The following is an 18710-nucleotide window of genomic DNA, read 5'->3' as shown; positions in this document are numbered from 1 at the left end:
ACATTTCTCTCTGAATTGTTTTCGTCCAAGAGAAAAAGAAATACAACAAATTACATACAGCAAAGTTCTTTTTAACTATAAAACAAGACAACGTTGAAAATATCCTTGGCATCAAAAAGTAATTAAGAATAGTTTACATAGTAAAACACTTCTTCCATATCTGGACATAAGTTATTAGTAACCACTGTATTCAAAATCCTAGACAGAACTGTCATTCAGTTATCTATAAAAGCATCAATTCATAATGATGAAAGGTTCCTTGTAATTATTTGCACCAGACTGATGCATCACAGAAACAGAAGAGAGAGCAGTAATGGAATCGTTCAAAACACAATTATTTCATCATTACACCTGCTTCTGTGACGTAGTGGCTAGTGCCTTTACATGCAGTGATCAGATCAGATTTTTCATTGATGAAAAGGTTCTCTCACAAAACTGACATGCAAGGTGCAACCATAGCATAAAATAAAAAGGCTTATACCACAGACGAAACCACACGTTTTTTAATCATTATTATTTGGTGGTCATAGTTTCACCACACATTACATTAATGTGCTATCAAATGCACAAGTTATCCACAGCCACTATATTGTTCTCAGGGCAGCTCAACATTTCATTCAGCACACATTTACTCCTGTTAAACATTCATCACACAAAGAACAAAAGCTTGAGTTTTCTGTGCCCCCACATGTCAAAATCAAGGACACATGAGTTGAGTGTTGTAAAAGCATACTTTTTTTTTCTTTTTGTTAATTTCACAGGCTGAAAACAACTGGAAACAAACAAAATCAGTGACGGGGGGATTACATCAGCCACCAATTAAAATATTTTCTCAAAAATCATAATAGTTATACACAAAATATTTTTTAATTATAATCAGTTTTAAAAAGTTACTTATTATTATTAATAATAATAGGGATTGCTAAAACTGCATGAAAATAACAAAGAAACAGGAAAAATCAAATCTTAAATGCCCATATGAGTCACTACCCAGTGATAAGAAGCTAGTAGACGAGGTAATAAAACACAGGTAGGAACAAACCCAAGGAGAATTATCATCTGAGCACCCCCCCCCCCCCCCCCCCCACACACACACACACACACACACACACACACACACACACACACACAGAGAGAGAGAGAGAGAGAGAGAGACTGCAGACAATCTTGTAGGTATGGCAATCATAGCTATGAGTAGTCATCTTGGGTATAAATAATCACTGTAACTGTCTTTAGTCCTTTATTTTTGGATCACTACTGGTTTCATGACACTGAAAGCCACATTTTCAACAAATGTTGGGTAAAAAGGTTCTGAGCTTTTCCTGTCTTATGTTTTAGTCATATGTTCACCTGAAGATATGGCTTTTAGTACCAAAAAACTGGTATTGGTCCAACATTAATGGATTAAATACAACTGAAGCAGTTATCAATAGCCAGGACAAATGGAGTTGTTCAGAACCTCACTGACATGTTGAAGAACAGAGACAAGCACCACAATCACTAGAAAATATTCAAATATGTGAACCTACAAAAACCAAGTTATTTCATTCTCAAGCTCATCAATATAACCTTGGAATGCACAATTCCCTGCTAGGGACATTGCCTGCCTCATTCAATGCATATTGTCCATATTGTCATCTATCATCATATAACCTATATTATTACCAAGCAGCTGCAAAACACACATATAGGAGAGTGTTGTGATTTGCAAGCTTTTGGAACCAGTGGCACATTCTTCAGGTGGAAGGGTTGAAGAGGAAAGACGAAGGGAGAAGGAAAAGGACTGGAGAGATCTAGGAAAAGGGGTAGATTTCAAGAAAGTCACCCAGAACCGTGGGTCAGGAGAAAATTACCGTAAGGATTGAGAAAGAAAGGCTCATTGTTGGGGTCTGCATTGGATGAGATTTGAAAACCTGAGAGTTTAAAGGTGGAGGACAGGGTAATATGCAAGACAGAGATACTACTAAAACATCGTACACGAGTTAATAAGAGCGAAAAGCTAAGTGCATTGTATGTGACAGAGGTTGCCAAGGCTGAATGGCAGGAAACATTTGTCATGGGAAGGATGGCAAATGTCAAAATGTAGGTACAGCTGTTTGTTGATAGGTTTAATATGGACAGAAGTGTGCAGCTGGCCTTCAGTAAGGAAAAGAAAGTGGCTTCGGATTTGGAGTAAGACCAGTGAAATTTAATTGGGTGAAGGTATTGAGAGATTCCAGGAATTTTAGCAGGTCAGCCTCACCAAGAGTCCACATGGTGGTCTGGGGGTAGCGTCTTTGATTCATAATCAAAACGTCTTTGGTCCCGGGTTCGATCCCCGCCACTGCCTAAATTTTGATAACTAATCAGCATTGGCAGCCGAAGACTTCCGGCACAAGAAGTCAGCCTCATTCTGCCAACGGCCTTGTCAAAGAGGGCGGAGGAGCGGATAGAGGTTCAGGGCACTCTCTTGTCCTAGGGGTGGGAAATTGCCCCTAAAGGCGGAAGAATCAGCAATCATCAATGACATGAGGATGCAGAAGGCAATGGAAACCACTGCATTAAAGACACGTAACGTGTATCCACAGGACATGTGGCCTGTAATTGAAGAAGTGTCATGATGATCTCTCCATTGGCAAAAGATTCCGGAATAGTCCCCCATTCGGATCCCCGGGAGGGGACTGCCAAGGGGGAGGTTACCATGAGAAAAAGATTGAATAATCAACGAAAGGATAACGTTCCACGAGTCGGGGCGTGGAATGTCAGAAGCTGGAACGTGGTAGGTAAACTAGAAAATCTGAAAAGGGAAACGCAAAGGCTCAATCTAGATATAGTAGGGGTCAGTGAAGTGAAGTGGAAGGAAGACAACGATTTCTTGTCAGATGAGTATCGGGTAATATCAACAGCAGCAGAAAATGGTATAACAGGTGTAGGATTCGTTATGAATAGGAAGGTAGGGCAGAGGGTGTGTTACTGTGAACAGTTCAGTGACCGGGTTGTTCTAATCAGAATCGACAGCAGACCAACACCGACAACGCAAGCTGAAGATGAACAGATAGAGAAAGTGTATGAGGATATTGAAAGGGTAATGCAGCATGTAAAGGGGGACGAAAATCTAATAGTCATGGGCGACTGGAATGCAGTTGTAGGGGAAGGAGTGGAAGAAAAGGTTACAGGAGAATATGGGCTTGGGACAAGGAATGAAAGAGGAGAAAGACTAATTAAGTTCTGTAACAAGTTTCAGCTAGTAATAGCGAATACCCTGTTCGAGAATCACAAGAGGAGGAGGTATACTTGGAAAAGGCCGGGAGATACGGGAAGATTTCAATTAGATTGCATCATGGTCAGACAGAGATTCCGAAATCAGATACTGGATTGTAAGGTGTACCCAGGAGCAGATATAGACTCAGATCACAATATAGTAGTGATGAAGAGTAGGCTGAAGTTCAAGACATTAGTCAGGAAGAATCAATACGCAAAGAAGTGGGATAGGGAAATACTAAGGAATGACGAGATACGTTTGAAGTTCTCTAACACTATAGATACAGCAATAAGGAATAGCGCAGTAGGCAGTACAGTTGAAGAGGAATGGACATCTCTAAAAAGGGCCATCACAGAAGTTGGGAAGGAAAACATAGGTACAAAGAAGGTAGCTGCGAAGAAACCATGGGTAACAGAAGAAATACTTCAGTTGATTGATGAAAGGAGGAAGTACAAACATGTTCCGGGAATATCAGGAATACAGAAGTACAAGTCGCTGAGGAATGAAATAAATAGGAAGTGCAGGGAAGCTAAGAAGAAATGGCTGCAGGAAAAATGTGAAGACATCGAAAAAGATATGATTGTCAGAAGGACAGACTCAGCATACAGGAAAGTCAAAACAACCTTTGGTGACATTAAAAGCAACGGTGGTAACATTAAGAGTGCAACAGGAATTACACGGTTAAATGCAGAGGAGAGAGCAGATAGGTGGAAAGAATACATTGAAAGCCTCTATGAGGGTGAAGATTTGTCTGATGTGATAGAAGAAGAAACAGGAGTCGATTTAGAAGAGATAGGGGACCCAGTATTGGAATCGGAATTTAAAAGAGCTTTGGAGGACTTATGGTCAAATAAGGCAGAAGGGATAGATAACATTCCATCAGAATTTCTAAAATCATTGGGGGAAGTGGCAACAAAACGACTATTCACGTTGGTGTGTAGAATATATGAATCTGGCGACATACCATCCGACTTTCGGAAAAGCATCATCCACACAATTACGAAGACGGCAAGAGCTGACAAGTGCGAGAATTATCGCACAATCAGCTTAACAGCTCATGCATCGAAGCTGCTTACAAGAATAATATACAGAAGAATGGAAAAGAAAATTGAGAATGCGCTAGGTGACGATTAGTTTGGCTTTAGGAAAAGTAAAGGGACGAGAGAGGCATATACAATATGTACAACAACCAAGAGGAAATAATAAGAGTGGACGATCAGGAACGAAGTGCTCGTATTAAGAAGAGTGTAAGACAAGGCTGTAGCCTTTCACCCCTACTCTTCAATCTGTACATCGAGGAAGCAATGATGGAAATAAAAGAAAGGTTCAGGAGTGGAATTAAAATACAAGGTGAAAGGATATCAATGATACGATTCGCTGATGACATTGCTATCCTGAGTGAAAGTGAAGAAGAATTAAATGATCTGCTGAACGGAATGAACAGTCTAATGAGTGCACAGTATGGTTTGAGAGTAAATCGGAGAAAGACGAAGGTAATGAGAAGTAGTAGAAATGAGAACAGTGAGAAACTTAACATCAGGATTGATGGTCACGAAGTCAATGAAGTTAAGGAATTCTGCTACCTAGGCAGTAAAATAACCAATGACGGACGGAGCAAGGAGGACATCAAAAGCAGACTCGCTATGGCAAAAAAGGCATTTCTGGCCAAGAGAAGTCTACTAATATCAAATACCGGCCTTAATTTGTGGACGAAATTTCTGAGGATGTATGTCTGGAGTACAGCATTGTATGGTAGTGAAACATGGACTGTGGGAAAACCGGAACAGAAGAGAATCGAAGCATTTGAGATGTGGTGCTATAGACGAATGTTGAAAATTAGGTGGACTGATAAGGTAAGGAATGAGGAGGTTCTACGCAGAATCCGAGAGGAAAGGAATATGTGGAAAACACTGATAAGGAGAAGGGACAGAATGATAGGACATCTGCTTAGACATGAGGGAATGACTTCCATGGTACTAGAGGGCGCTGTAGAGGGCAAAAACTGTAGAGGAAGACAGAGAGTGGAATACGTCAAGCAAATAATTGAGGACGTAGGTTGCAAGTGCTACTCTGAGATGAAGAGGTTAGCACAGGAAAGGAATTCGTGGCGGGCCGCATCAAACCAGTCAGTAGACTGATGACCAAAAAAAAATGGTAAAGATGTCATCAATGTATCTACGTGACCCATGAATACATTGGCATAGGAAGGAGCCATCCTGGTTCCTATGACCGTACCCCTGATCTGTTTGTATGTCTGCCCCTCAAAGGTGAAGTAGTTGTTGGTACGTGTAAAGTTGATTAAGGTAAGTAGGAAGGATGTCATAGGTTTGGAATCATGTGGGTGCTGACTGAGGAAATGTTCAGCAGCAGACAGACCATGCATGTGGGGGTTGGTGGTACAGAGGGAGGTGCCATCAATGGTGACAAGCAAGGACTTTTATTGCTGTGGGAGTGGAATGGGCACAGATTTCAGACAATCTAGGAAATGGTTGGTATCTTTGATATAGGAGGGGAGTCTTTGGACAATGAGTTGCAGGTGTTGACTGACTAAGGCACAGATACATTCGGTGGGTGCTTTGAAGCCAGCAACTATAGGACAGCCAGGATGATTGGGTTTGTGGATCTTAGGAAGAAGGTAAAAGGTGGGGGTGCGTGGTTTGGTTGGTGTGAGAAGTTCTACAAATTTAGGTGTTACTCCCTGTGAGGGGCCTGAGGTTTTAAGGAGAGACTGCAGGTCAGTTTGAATAACAGTTATGGGATCCTGATGGCAGACGCTGTATGTAGAGGTGTCAGACAGCTGGTGTAGACCTTCACTAACATACTCCTTCTGGTCAAGTATTATAGTGGTAGATCCTTTGTCTGATGGGAGGAGCTTTTAGGGAATTTAGATAACTGCAGGATTTTGTAGGAGGAGACAAGTCTTGTAAAGTGTAAATTTGCTGATGAGGCACATAGGTCACAGATTAGCTGGGTAAGAGCAAGAAATTGCTGTACTGGGACTGTAGAAGAGGCTCTTGTCAATCTTTGTTGTCGTCTGTCTTCTTCAAACTGTTATCCGTTTTCTACCTTATGTGCTAATCCATTCGTTCATTTATGTGTATCACCAACCTTAATCGGTCCCTAAATTTTTTCAAATACTGAGTTCTGTGCTTATAGACAGGTCCACTTTTATTTGCATATGACAATTCCATTGTTATTTACAAATTTGCATACAACAATTTATGGTTCATTATGCTGCATGGCTTTCGTCAATTTATTCACAAATTTGAAAGCCATTTTCTTTTCCACTATCCACTTCTTTCACAATTTTGTGCATTTGTTTTTTGGCAAACTGCTCTGATTGACTTTTATTGCTGTCTCTTACATCACTTTAATTGCCACGATAAGTAGTCTACATTTTCTCCTATGACTTACCCAGTTTCTAAAATTTTGTCTGTTTTTACGTCTTTCCCGATTGATTTTTTCCTTTGTATCATTTTTTTTTATCATATTCTTCTTCAACACTTCTTATTAACGATTTCTGAACAGATTTTTCTGACTTTTTTCCTTGCTTTTCTTCCATTTGTCTATCTTTTCCACCCTCTGCCTTTTTTTTGTTTTGTTGCCACTCTCATGATTTCTAACTCTCCAACTAGCCCTCTGTTGCCATGATGAATACCATCTCATATTACATCTGTTCTTTTCGAAAATTAGGTGGACTGATAAGGTAAGGAATGAGGAGGTTCTACGCAGAATCCGAGAGGAAAGGAATATGTGGAAAACACTGATAAGGAGAAGGGACAGAATGATAGGACATCTGCTTAGACATGAGGGAATGACTTCCATGGTACTAGAGGGCGCTGTAGAGGGCAAAAACTGTAGAGGAAGACAGAGAGTGGAATACGTCAAGCAAATAATTGAGGACGTAGGTTGCAAGTGCTACTCTGAGATGAAGAGGTTAGCACAGGAAAGGAATTCGTGGCGGGCCGCATCAAACCAGTCAGTAGACTGATGACCAAAAAAAAATGGTAAAGATGTCATCAATGTATCTACGTGACCCATGAATACATTGGCATAGGAAGGAGCCATCCTGGTTCCTATGACCGTACCCCTGATCTGTTTGTATGTCTGCCCCTCAAAGGTGAAGTAGTTGTTGGTACGTGTAAAGTTGATTAAGGTAAGTAGGAAGGATGTCATAGGTTTGGAATCATGTGGGTGCTGACTGAGGAAATGTTCAGCAGCAGACAGACCATGCATGTGGGGGTTGGTGGTACAGAGGGAGGTGCCATCAATGGTGACAAGCAAGGACTTTTATTGCTGTGGGAGTGGAATGGGCACAGATTTCAGACAATCTAGGAAATGGTTGGTATCTTTGATATAGGAGGGGAGTCTTTGGACAATGAGTTGCAGGTGTTGACTGACTAAGGCACAGATACATTCGGTGGGTGCTTTGAAGCCAGCAACTATAGGACAGCCAGGATGATTGGGTTTGTGGATCTTAGGAAGAAGGTAAAAGGTGGGGGTGCGTGGTTTGGTTGGTGTGAGAAGTTCTACAAATTTAGGTGTTACTCCCTGTGAGGGGCCTGAGGTTTTAAGGAGAGACTGCAGGTCAGTTTGAATAACAGTTATGGGATCCTGATGGCAGACGCTGTATGTAGAGGTGTCAGACAGCTGGTGTAGACCTTCACTAACATACTCCTTCTGGTCAAGTATTATAGTGGTAGATCCTTTGTCTGATGGGAGGAGCTTTTAGGGAATTTAGATAACTGCAGGATTTTGTAGGAGGAGACAAGTCTTGTAAAGTGTAAATTTGCTGATGAGGCACATAGGTCACAGATTAGCTGGGTAAGAGCAAGAAATTGCTGTACTGGGACTGTAGAAGAGGCTCTTGTCAATCTTTGTTGTCGTCTGTCTTCTTCAAACTGTTATCCGTTTTCTACCTTATGTGCTAATCCATTCGTTCATTTATGTGTATCACCAACCTTAATCGGTCCCTAAATTTTTTCAAATACTGAGTTCTGTGCTTATAGACAGGTCCACTTTTATTTGCATATGACAATTCCATTGTTATTTACAAATTTGCATACAACAATTTATGGTTCATTATGCTGCATGGCTTTCGTCAATTTATTCACAAATTTGAAAGCCATTTTCTTTTCCACTATCCACTTCTTTCACAATTTTGTGCATTTGTTTTTTGGCAAACTGCTCTGATTGACTTTTATTGCTGTCTCTTACATCACTTTAATTGCCACGATAAGTAGTCTACATTTTCTCCTATGACTTACCCAGTTTCTAAAATTTTGTCTGTTTTTACGTCTTTCCCGATTGATTTTTTCCTTTGTATCATTTTTTTTTATCATATTCTTCTTCAACACTTCTTATTAACGATTTCTGAACAGATTTTTCTGACTTTTTTCCTTGCTTTTCTTCCATTTGTCTATCTTTTCCACCCTCTGCCTTTTTTTTGTTTTGTTGCCACTCTCATGATTTCTAACTCTCCAACTAGCCCTCTGTTGCCATGATGAATACCATCTCATATTACATCTGTTCTTTTCGAAAACATGCCTTTGCACTATCAAAACTTAGGTCTCACATTCTGTTTCTTGAAACCTGCTTGTCCCTTGGAGTTACTCCAAAAGGCCTACCACTGAAAGTCCATGTTTCTGTTTGCAATCCTACCCTACAGCAGGCTCTTTTTACAGTTTCATATACAGCAAACTCTTGCTCTTACCTGGCTAATCTGTGACCTATATGCCTCATCAGCAAATTTCCTTCTACCAGACTTGTCTCCTTCTATAAAATCCTGCACTTATCTGCCCCTCATGTTTCCTTGGATGGTATCATCTCCCAAGCCAACTTCAAACTGCAACAACATGCCTAACTTCACCTCAAAAAGCCATCCTACCTTCTCCTAAACTATCTGAACAGTAGTGTTTCCCTTCCTGTCCTCCTGTAACTCCCTATACAACCACATCATCAACCACAGCTCCTCTCCTACAGACTGCGCTTGGCCAACCTCCTAAACATCCCATGGCCTTCACAACTGCCTCCCAGACCAAGAATAATCCATAATCCCAAGAACCAGCCACAACAGTACAGTGTCCTTAACCTCTCATCTAAAGCACTCTCCCCTCCTGAATTATCTAACAGCCTCCCTTTCAGCTTTAACCTGCATTTCATCATGCTGAATTGGTGAAGGACCTACTTTCATTCATAAGTAATATCCATTGGACATATAACTTTGCAACTCAACCCAAAACCTTTCCAACAGCAAACCTGACACTGACCTCTGCCTTGAAAAGTTCAGACCACAATCCCAACTTGATACACCATCACTACCTCAAAATCATCCCTTACAAGCCTTCCAAGAATTCCTCACAACCAGCATTGCTTCACAACCCTTCCTCAGGTCCCTACAACAAGACACTAACCTGTCCTCTGCAGAACTCCAGGCTCTATGTTCCCTAAAAGCTGATGACTCCATCATTATCCTCTCAGCAGACAAAGGATTTAGCACTGTAGTAATTGGCAAAAAGGATTATGTTAGTGAAGGTCTACACCAGCTGTCTGACACCTCTACATACAGCATCTGCCATCAAGATCCCATCCCTGTAATTCAAACTGACCTGCAGTCCCTCCTTAAAACCTCAGGCCCCTCACAAGGACTTACACCTCAATCCATAGAACTTCTCACCCCACCCAAACCACGCACCCCCACCTTTTACCTTCTTCCTAAGATCCACAACCCCAATCATCATGTCCATCTTATAGTTGCTGGCTTCAAAGCACCCACTGAACATATATCTGCCTTAGTTGGTCAACACTTGCAAATCATGGTAAAAAGACTCCCCACCTACATTAAAGATACCAACCATTTCCTAGATCATCTGAAATCTATGCCCGTCCCACTCCCACCACACACCTTGCTTGTCACCATCACTGCTACCCCAGTCTATACCAACATCCCCAATGTACATGGTCTGTCTGCTGCTGAACATTTCCTCAGTCAGCACCCACCTGATTCCAAACCTATGAAATCCTTCCTACTTACCTTATATCAACTTTATACTTACCAACAACTACTTCACCTTTGAGGAGCAGATATACAAACAGATCAGAGGTATGGCAATGGGAACCAGGATGGCCCCTTCCCATGCCACCTTTTTCATGGGTCACTTGGAGGGGGCTAACCTGCTTTGGTTTGGTTTAGATACATTGACGACATCTTTACCATGTGGACTCTTGGTGAGACTGATCTGCTAAAATTCCTGGAATCTCTCAATACCTTCTCCCAATTATATTTCACTGGTCCTATTCTGAATCCCATGCCACTTTCCTTGATGTTGCACTCGTCCTCACTGAAGGTGAGCTACACACATGTCCACATTAAACCTACCAACAAACAACAGTACTTACAATTTGACATTTTCCATCGTTTCCATGTCAAACATTCCCTCCCACACAACCTTGGCAACCAAGGAAAACATATTTGTTCTGATGCAGACTTTTTACAGCAATACACCACCATCCTCATCTCAGCCTTCACTGTACATAATTACCACACTAGCCTAGTTAAAAAGCAGATTTCCTGTGCCATCACATCCAATCCTGGTACTGCTGATTCCTCCACAAAACAGCTTCAGAGCACACCACTGGTGACTCAGTATTATCCTGGTCTGCAATGTGTTAATCTGCTACTTTGACAGGAACCAGGATGGCCCCTTCCCATGCCACCTTTTTCATGGGTCACTTGGAGGGGGCTAACCTGCTTTGGTTCTTCAAATCATACCCTGAAATGAGATCCATTCTGTCTGAAATTTTGCCCATCACTTCTAGAACAGCTTTCTGTCGCCCTCCCAACCTCCACAGACCCTATGCTCCTTCTGCACCCATCTCCCTGCCCTGTGGCTCCTACCCTTGTGACCATCCTCACTGCGAGATTGCCCCATGCACCCTCCTACCACATCCCATAATAGCCCTGTAACTGGCAAAGCATATACTATCAAAGGGAGAGCCACCTGCGAAATGACACATCACATATCAGCTATTAGGTAAAGACTGTTCAGCCTTCTACATCAGCAAGACTACCAGCAAATTATCAATTAGGATGAATGGGCATATGCAAGAGGGTGTATACTGGCAACCAGCAATATCCTGTTGCACAGCATGCTCTATAACATGACATTTGTGACCTCAGCAGCTGTTTCACCACATGCATCATCCGGATTCTTCCCCCAGATACTAGTTTCTCGGAATTACACAGGTAGGAACTAGCACTACAACATGTCCTTGGTTCTCGCAATCCACCTGGCCTTAATTTATGTTAATTTCTTCTGTCTCAGCATTTCTTCACTGTTACTACTCTCTGCTTCACTCCATTTTCGTTTTCTACATCTTTCATTGTCTTTCCCATCTATTTTTCACCATGCCCCTCCCACCTCTGTTACATACAATGCTTTCCACTCTTATTAACTTGTGCATGGTGTTTTAGTAGTAATCTCTGCCTTGCATATTATCCTGTCTTCCACCTTTAAGCTCTCAGGTTCTCAAATGTCGTCCAATGCAGTCCCCAACAATCCATCTTTCCTTTTCATTCCGTATGGTAATTTTCCCCTGACCTGTGTTTCTGGATGATTTTCCCTGAAATCTACCCCTTTTCCTAGCTCTCTCCCCAGTCCTTTTCCTTTGCCCTTCTTCCTTCCCCTTCAGCCTTTCTACCTGAAGAAGGTGCCACTGGCTCCAAAAGCTTGCAAATTACTACACCCTTTTATGTCCATGTTCTGTAGCCGCTTGGTGAGTAGATTTTTTATCCATCCAATTAAATAATTTTGTCAATAATTTACTGTTTTCATTGTTATAGTAACCTATGTTATGTTTCCCTGTTGAAAAAAGACTATTAACTGTGCATTTCCCTCTGATGTTCTCTATATATCTTACATCTTACCTACTGATTTGTTTATAATATCAAAATATTCATTGATCACACAAGCACAGCACTTCTAATTTCTGTGTGTTACCTAGCAGCACATTTATGACTCCTGCCAAAGATGATATAACTAAATAGACATGAACAATTTCTTGTTGTTGAAAGTCTTTAACATCCAAGATTTCATGCCAACACAATACCACAATGCTCACACACGTGCAGGTACCTCATAACATCTCGAGAGAACTCATAGTACAAGAGCAAAACAGAAGAAAATGTAAGTGCATAATATATCAGTCAAAAAAAGGATCAGGAAGTGCAATATTTCTATCCAGGATGTTCATATTGCCACATTCAGTTCTTGTCTGTGCAAGTGGACTCTCTGAGAGCCTATGGAATCCTGAATTTTTATTGCCCATTTAATATAAAAGAAACTTGCAAAGTCATATGAAATGAGCTCACTTTTAGTAAGACTTGAACTTTCAATAGTAATTTCTCTCACTTAGAGTAATAATAATAATAATAATAATAATAATAACAATAAAATGTAATAATAATGGCTATCCCCATCCAGCAGAACCAATGTTAGAAACTTTCAGTCTCTGCATTAGCTATTGCTACTACTAATTTTGCTTCAGTGGAAACAATGATTCAAATACCCTTAAGAAGAAAAAAAAGAAAAAAAGAAAGAAAGAAAGAAAGAAAAAGACTTAATCTATTATACCTGTATTCGTAATTTCCAGTTTCCACGCGATACAGGGGTTCTTGTAAAGCACTGTAACTATACTCTTCATCATCCATTTCCTTAACTTTCAAACAGTATGAGAGGTATTCAAATTTTGTATCGGCATACTTTCGAATTGTCAGTTTTGTATCAGGAATTGCCTTGTACAGGTAGGTACCCAAGTCTGTCAATATCTGTTGACATTAAAATAAAATAATATTCATTACAGTGGTTAAAACAATAATTTGCTGTAGCACACAGTTAGTTACACTGTAAAAAATAAGTCTGCAAAACTGCAACTCACAGGTTTAACAGACTTCAGCATTTGGATTCCATATTTTTCCATCTGTCTATGGTAATCACCAAACTGTCGAAATGCCTCACTGGCTCTGGGCTGAGGTTCGCGAACACCAATCGCAGCAAAAGTATCACCAAATGCTGGAAAAAACATATTATCATTCTGCAAAATGTATGTCTGTGACCACTATGAGAGAACAAATTTTATGAGTAATCTACGCAGCTGGTCATTAAAACTGCAACTCCAGGTTAGATGGCAAATGAAGTTTTCCTTATTGTTCGTATGAAGAATAGCAGGAAACATATGTGATTATATTTATGGGTGGTTTGGGGTATACTGGATGTGATATTTAGAATGTAGAGCTGCTGCTTCTGACAGCAACAATGGCTCTAACTTGGCTTGGCACTGGAATAAGCAGGATCTTACGAAACATAACATATATCATATGAAGCAAGATGTATCAGACAGACAGGGGAACACACTATGATATATAATGAACACACAGACTACTTTAGGCTATGCAAGTATGGGAAATAAATAGTAGCCAAGCACAAACATGTGAAAGTCGTCCACTAAATGGGGCTATAAAGGATTTAGAAGTATTTCACACAGAGGAAATAGTAAGAAAACCTAAGTGAAAAAGCTGAGGTAGTACTTCACCAGGACAGATTTGACAGACATCTGTCATGGACTCCTTAATGGTTTCACAGACCTTTTATGAAATCAGTATAAACAAGGCATGCATAAAAATTTTCATATACGACTAATGTAAGTATGCACTTCAGCATAACCACAAGTTGGTATCTTGGGAGTGGAAGGGTACAATTTCTAACACAGTGCTTTCACATGGCACTGGGCACTTAAGTGTTCACTAGACAAGTCATTGTACAAGAAAGTAGCTGGCATGACAACATACACAGTTGGGGACACCGCTGAAGAAGGCGTGGCACTCTGGTGAAAAGATGGTAGTTTTATAGGACTGAACAGAGAAAAACAAGAAAGCAATATTTAAGTAAGACAGAGTCTGTTTGTAGAAGTGTCTTTATCTTATGATTGCTACTTTACATACTCAAGTACATCTGATTGACAATTTAAACATGGGTAGCCATACTGAAAGAGTGTGACTCTCCGAATATATAACCACGTGTTAATATTGCTACTTAACATAAAGACAACACATCAAGTTGCACACAAGCACAACCAAATGATACTCTCAGATTAGCTTCAGCCACAGCCTTCGTCTGAAAAGTAAACACACACACATTTATTCACAAGGGCAATCACGCACAGATGACTACCATCTGCATCATCTTTACAGTAAGTAGCAACCTATCTTTTCCTTATATTGTTAAAAATGTTACAAGATGTGCCTGGTCAGATGACAATCACTGTAATCACAGGGATAGTTGTTTTGTATAAAGTGCAACTTACAGGTTGAATTTAGAGAAATAAATGTCCTAAGGTTATCGGTCATCTCTATACCACCACAGAAATATATGAAAATACTAAAAACCTATCAAAATATAAGACAAGTAATCTACAATAAGGCATATGGTTTCTTTGCTTCATTATGAGAGCAGGAGGAGGAGGTCAGTGTTTAACGTCCTGCCAACAACGAGGTTATTAGAAACAAAGCGCAAGTTCGGATCTGGGACACATAGGGAAGGAAAACAGCTGTGCCCTTTTGAAGGAAGCATCCTGACATTTGCCTGAAGCAATTTAGGGAAACCATGGAAAAGCTAAATCAGGATAGCCGGATACGGGTTTGAACTGTCATCCTCCTGAATGTGAGTCCACTGTGCTAACCACTGCTTCATTATGAAAAGCCATGACCTATAGAAGAGTATCTTCACCTAAAAGTGTTCTAGTACATTTGGCAGAGATAAAAAAGTAGCTCTATCCAGTTTCATCAATAACTGTTGGATGTAGAGAAGATATTTTCGCTGTTAGTCTAGCATCACAGAGTCAGCTCCAGCCAGTCTTAGCCAATAACCCTATATAGATAGGAAGTGTAATAAAAAAATACAAAAACAAAAAATGGAAGAATACATTTAATGCATAACCAAGCACATTTGATCAAGAGGACAAATAAACAACCTGAATAAATGTGTCAGGCATTACCAGTTTAATATCTCTACCAGCAGATAGCAGATTGATAGCAGCTTGGAAACACTAGAGAACAATCGACATGCACCATCAGAGGCTGAATGACTGGTCACGTGGGCCTAGCTGCCAACCACACAGAGCTAGGTCAGTGGTCATAAGTCAGCCTTGAACAGTGTGATGCATGAGCTATCACAAATCTTGCCCGGCTGCTGTTTGGATACTGACCTTGCTGTGGACATTGACTTTCCAATTACTGTTACTGGCATTCTTTCTGTGTTCAGCTCACAATGAACTTGGTTTGGTTTACAGATTAAGCGTCTGTTATCAAGAGAAACCACAAAACTTATATCTTCTTCATTGTGGGTACTACAGCCATGTTGTTGTCGTTATAGTCTTCAGTCCAGAGACTGGTTTGATACAGCTCTCCATGCTACTCTATCCTGTGCAAGCTTCTTCATCTCCCAGTACCTACTGAAACCTACATGCTTCTGAATCTGTTTAGTGTATTCATCTCTTGGTCTCCCTCTACGATTTTTAACCTCCAATACTAAATTGGTGATCCCTTGACGCCTCAGAATATGCCCTACCAACCGATCCCTTCTTCTAGTCAAGTTGTGCCACAAATTTCTCTTCTCTCCAATTCTATTCAATACCTCCTCATTAGTTATGTGGCGTACCCATCTAATGTTCAGCATTCTTCTGTACCACCACATTTTGAAAGCTTCTATTCTCTTCTTGTCTAAACTATTTATCGTCACCGTTTCACTTCCACACATGGCTACACTCCGTACAAATACTTTCAGAAACGACTTCCTGACACTTAAATCTATATTAGATGTTAACAAATTTCTCTTCTTCAGAAACGCTTTCCTTGCCATTGCCAGTCTACATTTTATATCCTCTCTACTTCGACCATCATCAGCTATTCTGCTCCCCAAATAACAAAACTCATTTACTACTTTAAGCGTCTCATTTCCTAATCTAATTCCTGCAGCATTACCTGATTTAATTTGACTACATTCCATTATTCTCGTTTAGCTTTTGTTGATGTTCATCTTATATACTCCTTTCAAGACATGGTCCATTCCGTTCAGCTGCTCTTCCAGATCCTTTGCTGTCTCTGACAGAATTACAATGTCATCGGCGAACCACAAAGTTTTTATTTCTTCTTCATGGATTTTAATTCCAACTCCAAATTTTTCTTTTGTTTCCTTTACTGCTTGCTCAATATACAGATTGAATAACATCGGGGAGTGGCTACAGCCCTGACTCACTCCCTTCCCAACCACTGCTTCTCTTTCCTGTCCCACGACTCTTATAACTGCCATCTGGTTTCTGTACAAATTGTAAATAGCCTTTCGCTCCCTGTATTTTTACCCCTGCCACCTTGAGAATTTCAAAGAGAGTATTCCAGTCAACATTGTCAAAAGCTTTCTCTAAGTCTACAAATCCTAGAAACATAGGTTTGCCTTTCCTTAATCTTTTTTCTAAGATAAGTTGTAAGGTCAGTATTGCCTCACATGTCCAATATTTCTACGGAATCCAAACTGATCTTCCCCAAGGTCGGCTCCAACCAGTTTTTCCATTTGTCTGTAAAGAATTTGTGTTAATATTTTTCAGTTGTGATGTATTAAACTGATAGTTCAGTAATTTTCACAGTTGTCAACACCTGCTTTCTTTGGGATTGGAATTATTATATTCTTCTTGAAGTCTGAGGGTATTTCGCCTGTATCATACATCTTGCTCACTAGATGGTAGAGTTTTGTTAGGCCTGGTTCTCCCAAGGCTGTCAGTAGTTCTAATGGAATACTGTCTACTCCCGGGGCCTTGTTTCGACTTAGGTCTTTCAGTGCTCTGTCAAACTCTTCACGCAGTGTCATATCTTCTATTTCATCTTCAACTACATTCTCTTCCATTTCTATAATATTGTCCTCAAGAACATCTCCCTTGTACAGACCCTCTATATACTCCTTCCACCTTTCTGCTTTCCCTTCTTTGCTTAGAACTGGGTTTCCATCTGAGCTCTTGATACTGATACAAGTGGATCTCTTTTCTCCAAAGGTCTCTTTAATTTTCCTGTAGGCAGTATCTATCTTACCCCTAGTGATATGCACCTCTACATCCTTACATTTGTCCACTAGCCATCCATGCTTAGCCATTTTGCACTTCCTGTCGATCTCATTTTTGAGACGTTTGTATTTCTTTTCGCCTGCTGCATTTACTGCATTTTTATATTTTCTCCTTTCATCAATTAAATTCAATATCTCTTCTGTTACCCAAGGATTTATATTAGCCCTCATCTTTTTACCTACTCTTTTTACCTACTCTTTTTACCTACTTGATTCTCTGAGTACAGCCATAAATTTATTAAATGAATGTGGAATTTTCCCAATTAGGTTGTTGAAACTTTATCGGGTGCTTAGTAAGAAAAAGATGCCATGCATATAAAAATGGCAGTGTATTCATATTATGTATTTCCATTCATGTTGGTTTAAAAATAACTGTTCTTGGTGATTATTTTATTTTAATTTGCAAACCAAACTGAATGGAAATACATAAAGTAAATTAACTGCCATTTTATACAAAGGGCACTTTTTTTTAACTAACACTGGATAACAGTTTAAAAAGCCAACTATTCGTCTAACTGGACTGTTCGTAATACATGTAAAAATGTGAATTAAGTGGGAAATTTTGTTAGATGAGGTAAATAAGTTGCATAAAACCACAACTGGATATATTCTCACTCTTAGACACTACCTTTTCATATGACAGCTATTAGTACCTCTCAACTTAATTTTTCTACGTATTATCAGACTGCATACTACCCTTGTCTTTTAGGGACAGCACAAGTAATCATTTTAAAAACATTTGAACTTACTGGACCACAACCTGGGCAATTTGATAGTACGTATTCCAGTCGCTGTTGATAAAAATTACAGGTATGTTGTAGTTTCCCTAACAGTCAGCACTCAATCTCCAAGTGCAGCTTTCCTGACTGTTACTTCATGATGGATTATTTCCGAGCAGTGATGGCTTGAAGTGAGCTGTTCAATATTTTAGCGCTTTGGAGAGCTACTAAATGGATGTTCCCACTTCCAAAAAGTGCTACATGACTTGAGAAACATGTTACAGGCATTATCAGTTCCTGCACATTTTTTGTTGCAGTGTGCTTCCATAGTTGTCATGGTCACAAAATTTAATCAGAAAATGGGGGACAGTTTGATTGAAGAAGAAATTCTGAGGATGCTTGAAGAGTCTGGTTCCAAAATTGATGATAATGGTTTTGAAATCAATGACAGTCTTTCTGAAACAACCGGCAATCTGCTTTTCTCCTTCATCATACAAGCAGGAGCCACATACTGAAGTTGAAAAAGTTTATGACATCTGGGGGACTGCAGACTTCACTGTGGCCTGACTGGAGTGTGTTAATAAA

The 18710-nt window shown here is 40.1% G+C and overlaps 1 protein-coding gene across 3 annotated transcripts in view; it reads right to left on the bottom strand.

Annotated features, from left to right (window-relative positions):
• Positions 1-18710, bottom strand: part of LOC126473576 (PRKCA-binding protein) — a 103024-nt gene that overhangs the window by 11568 nt on the left and 72746 nt on the right. For all 3 annotated transcript variants that reach the window (XM_050100718.1, XM_050100719.1, XM_050100720.1), the window contains 2 exons: positions 13178-13311; positions 12874-13067 (listed from right to left, as the gene is read on the bottom strand). In XM_050100718.1, coding sequence (XP_049956675.1) covers positions 12874-13067; positions 13178-13311 — 328 coding nt within the window. The remainder of the gene's footprint in view (positions 1-12873; positions 13068-13177; positions 13312-18710) is intronic.

The sequence above is a fragment of the Schistocerca serialis genome, chromosome 4 (assembly GCF_023864345.2).
Source record: "Schistocerca serialis cubense isolate TAMUIC-IGC-003099 chromosome 4, iqSchSeri2.2, whole genome shotgun sequence".
NCBI classification, from domain to species: domain Eukaryota; kingdom Metazoa; phylum Arthropoda; class Insecta; order Orthoptera; family Acrididae; genus Schistocerca; species Schistocerca serialis.
The sequence above is the reverse complement of the archived record's forward strand: the minus strand, read 5'-3'. Positions and strand labels throughout refer to the sequence as shown.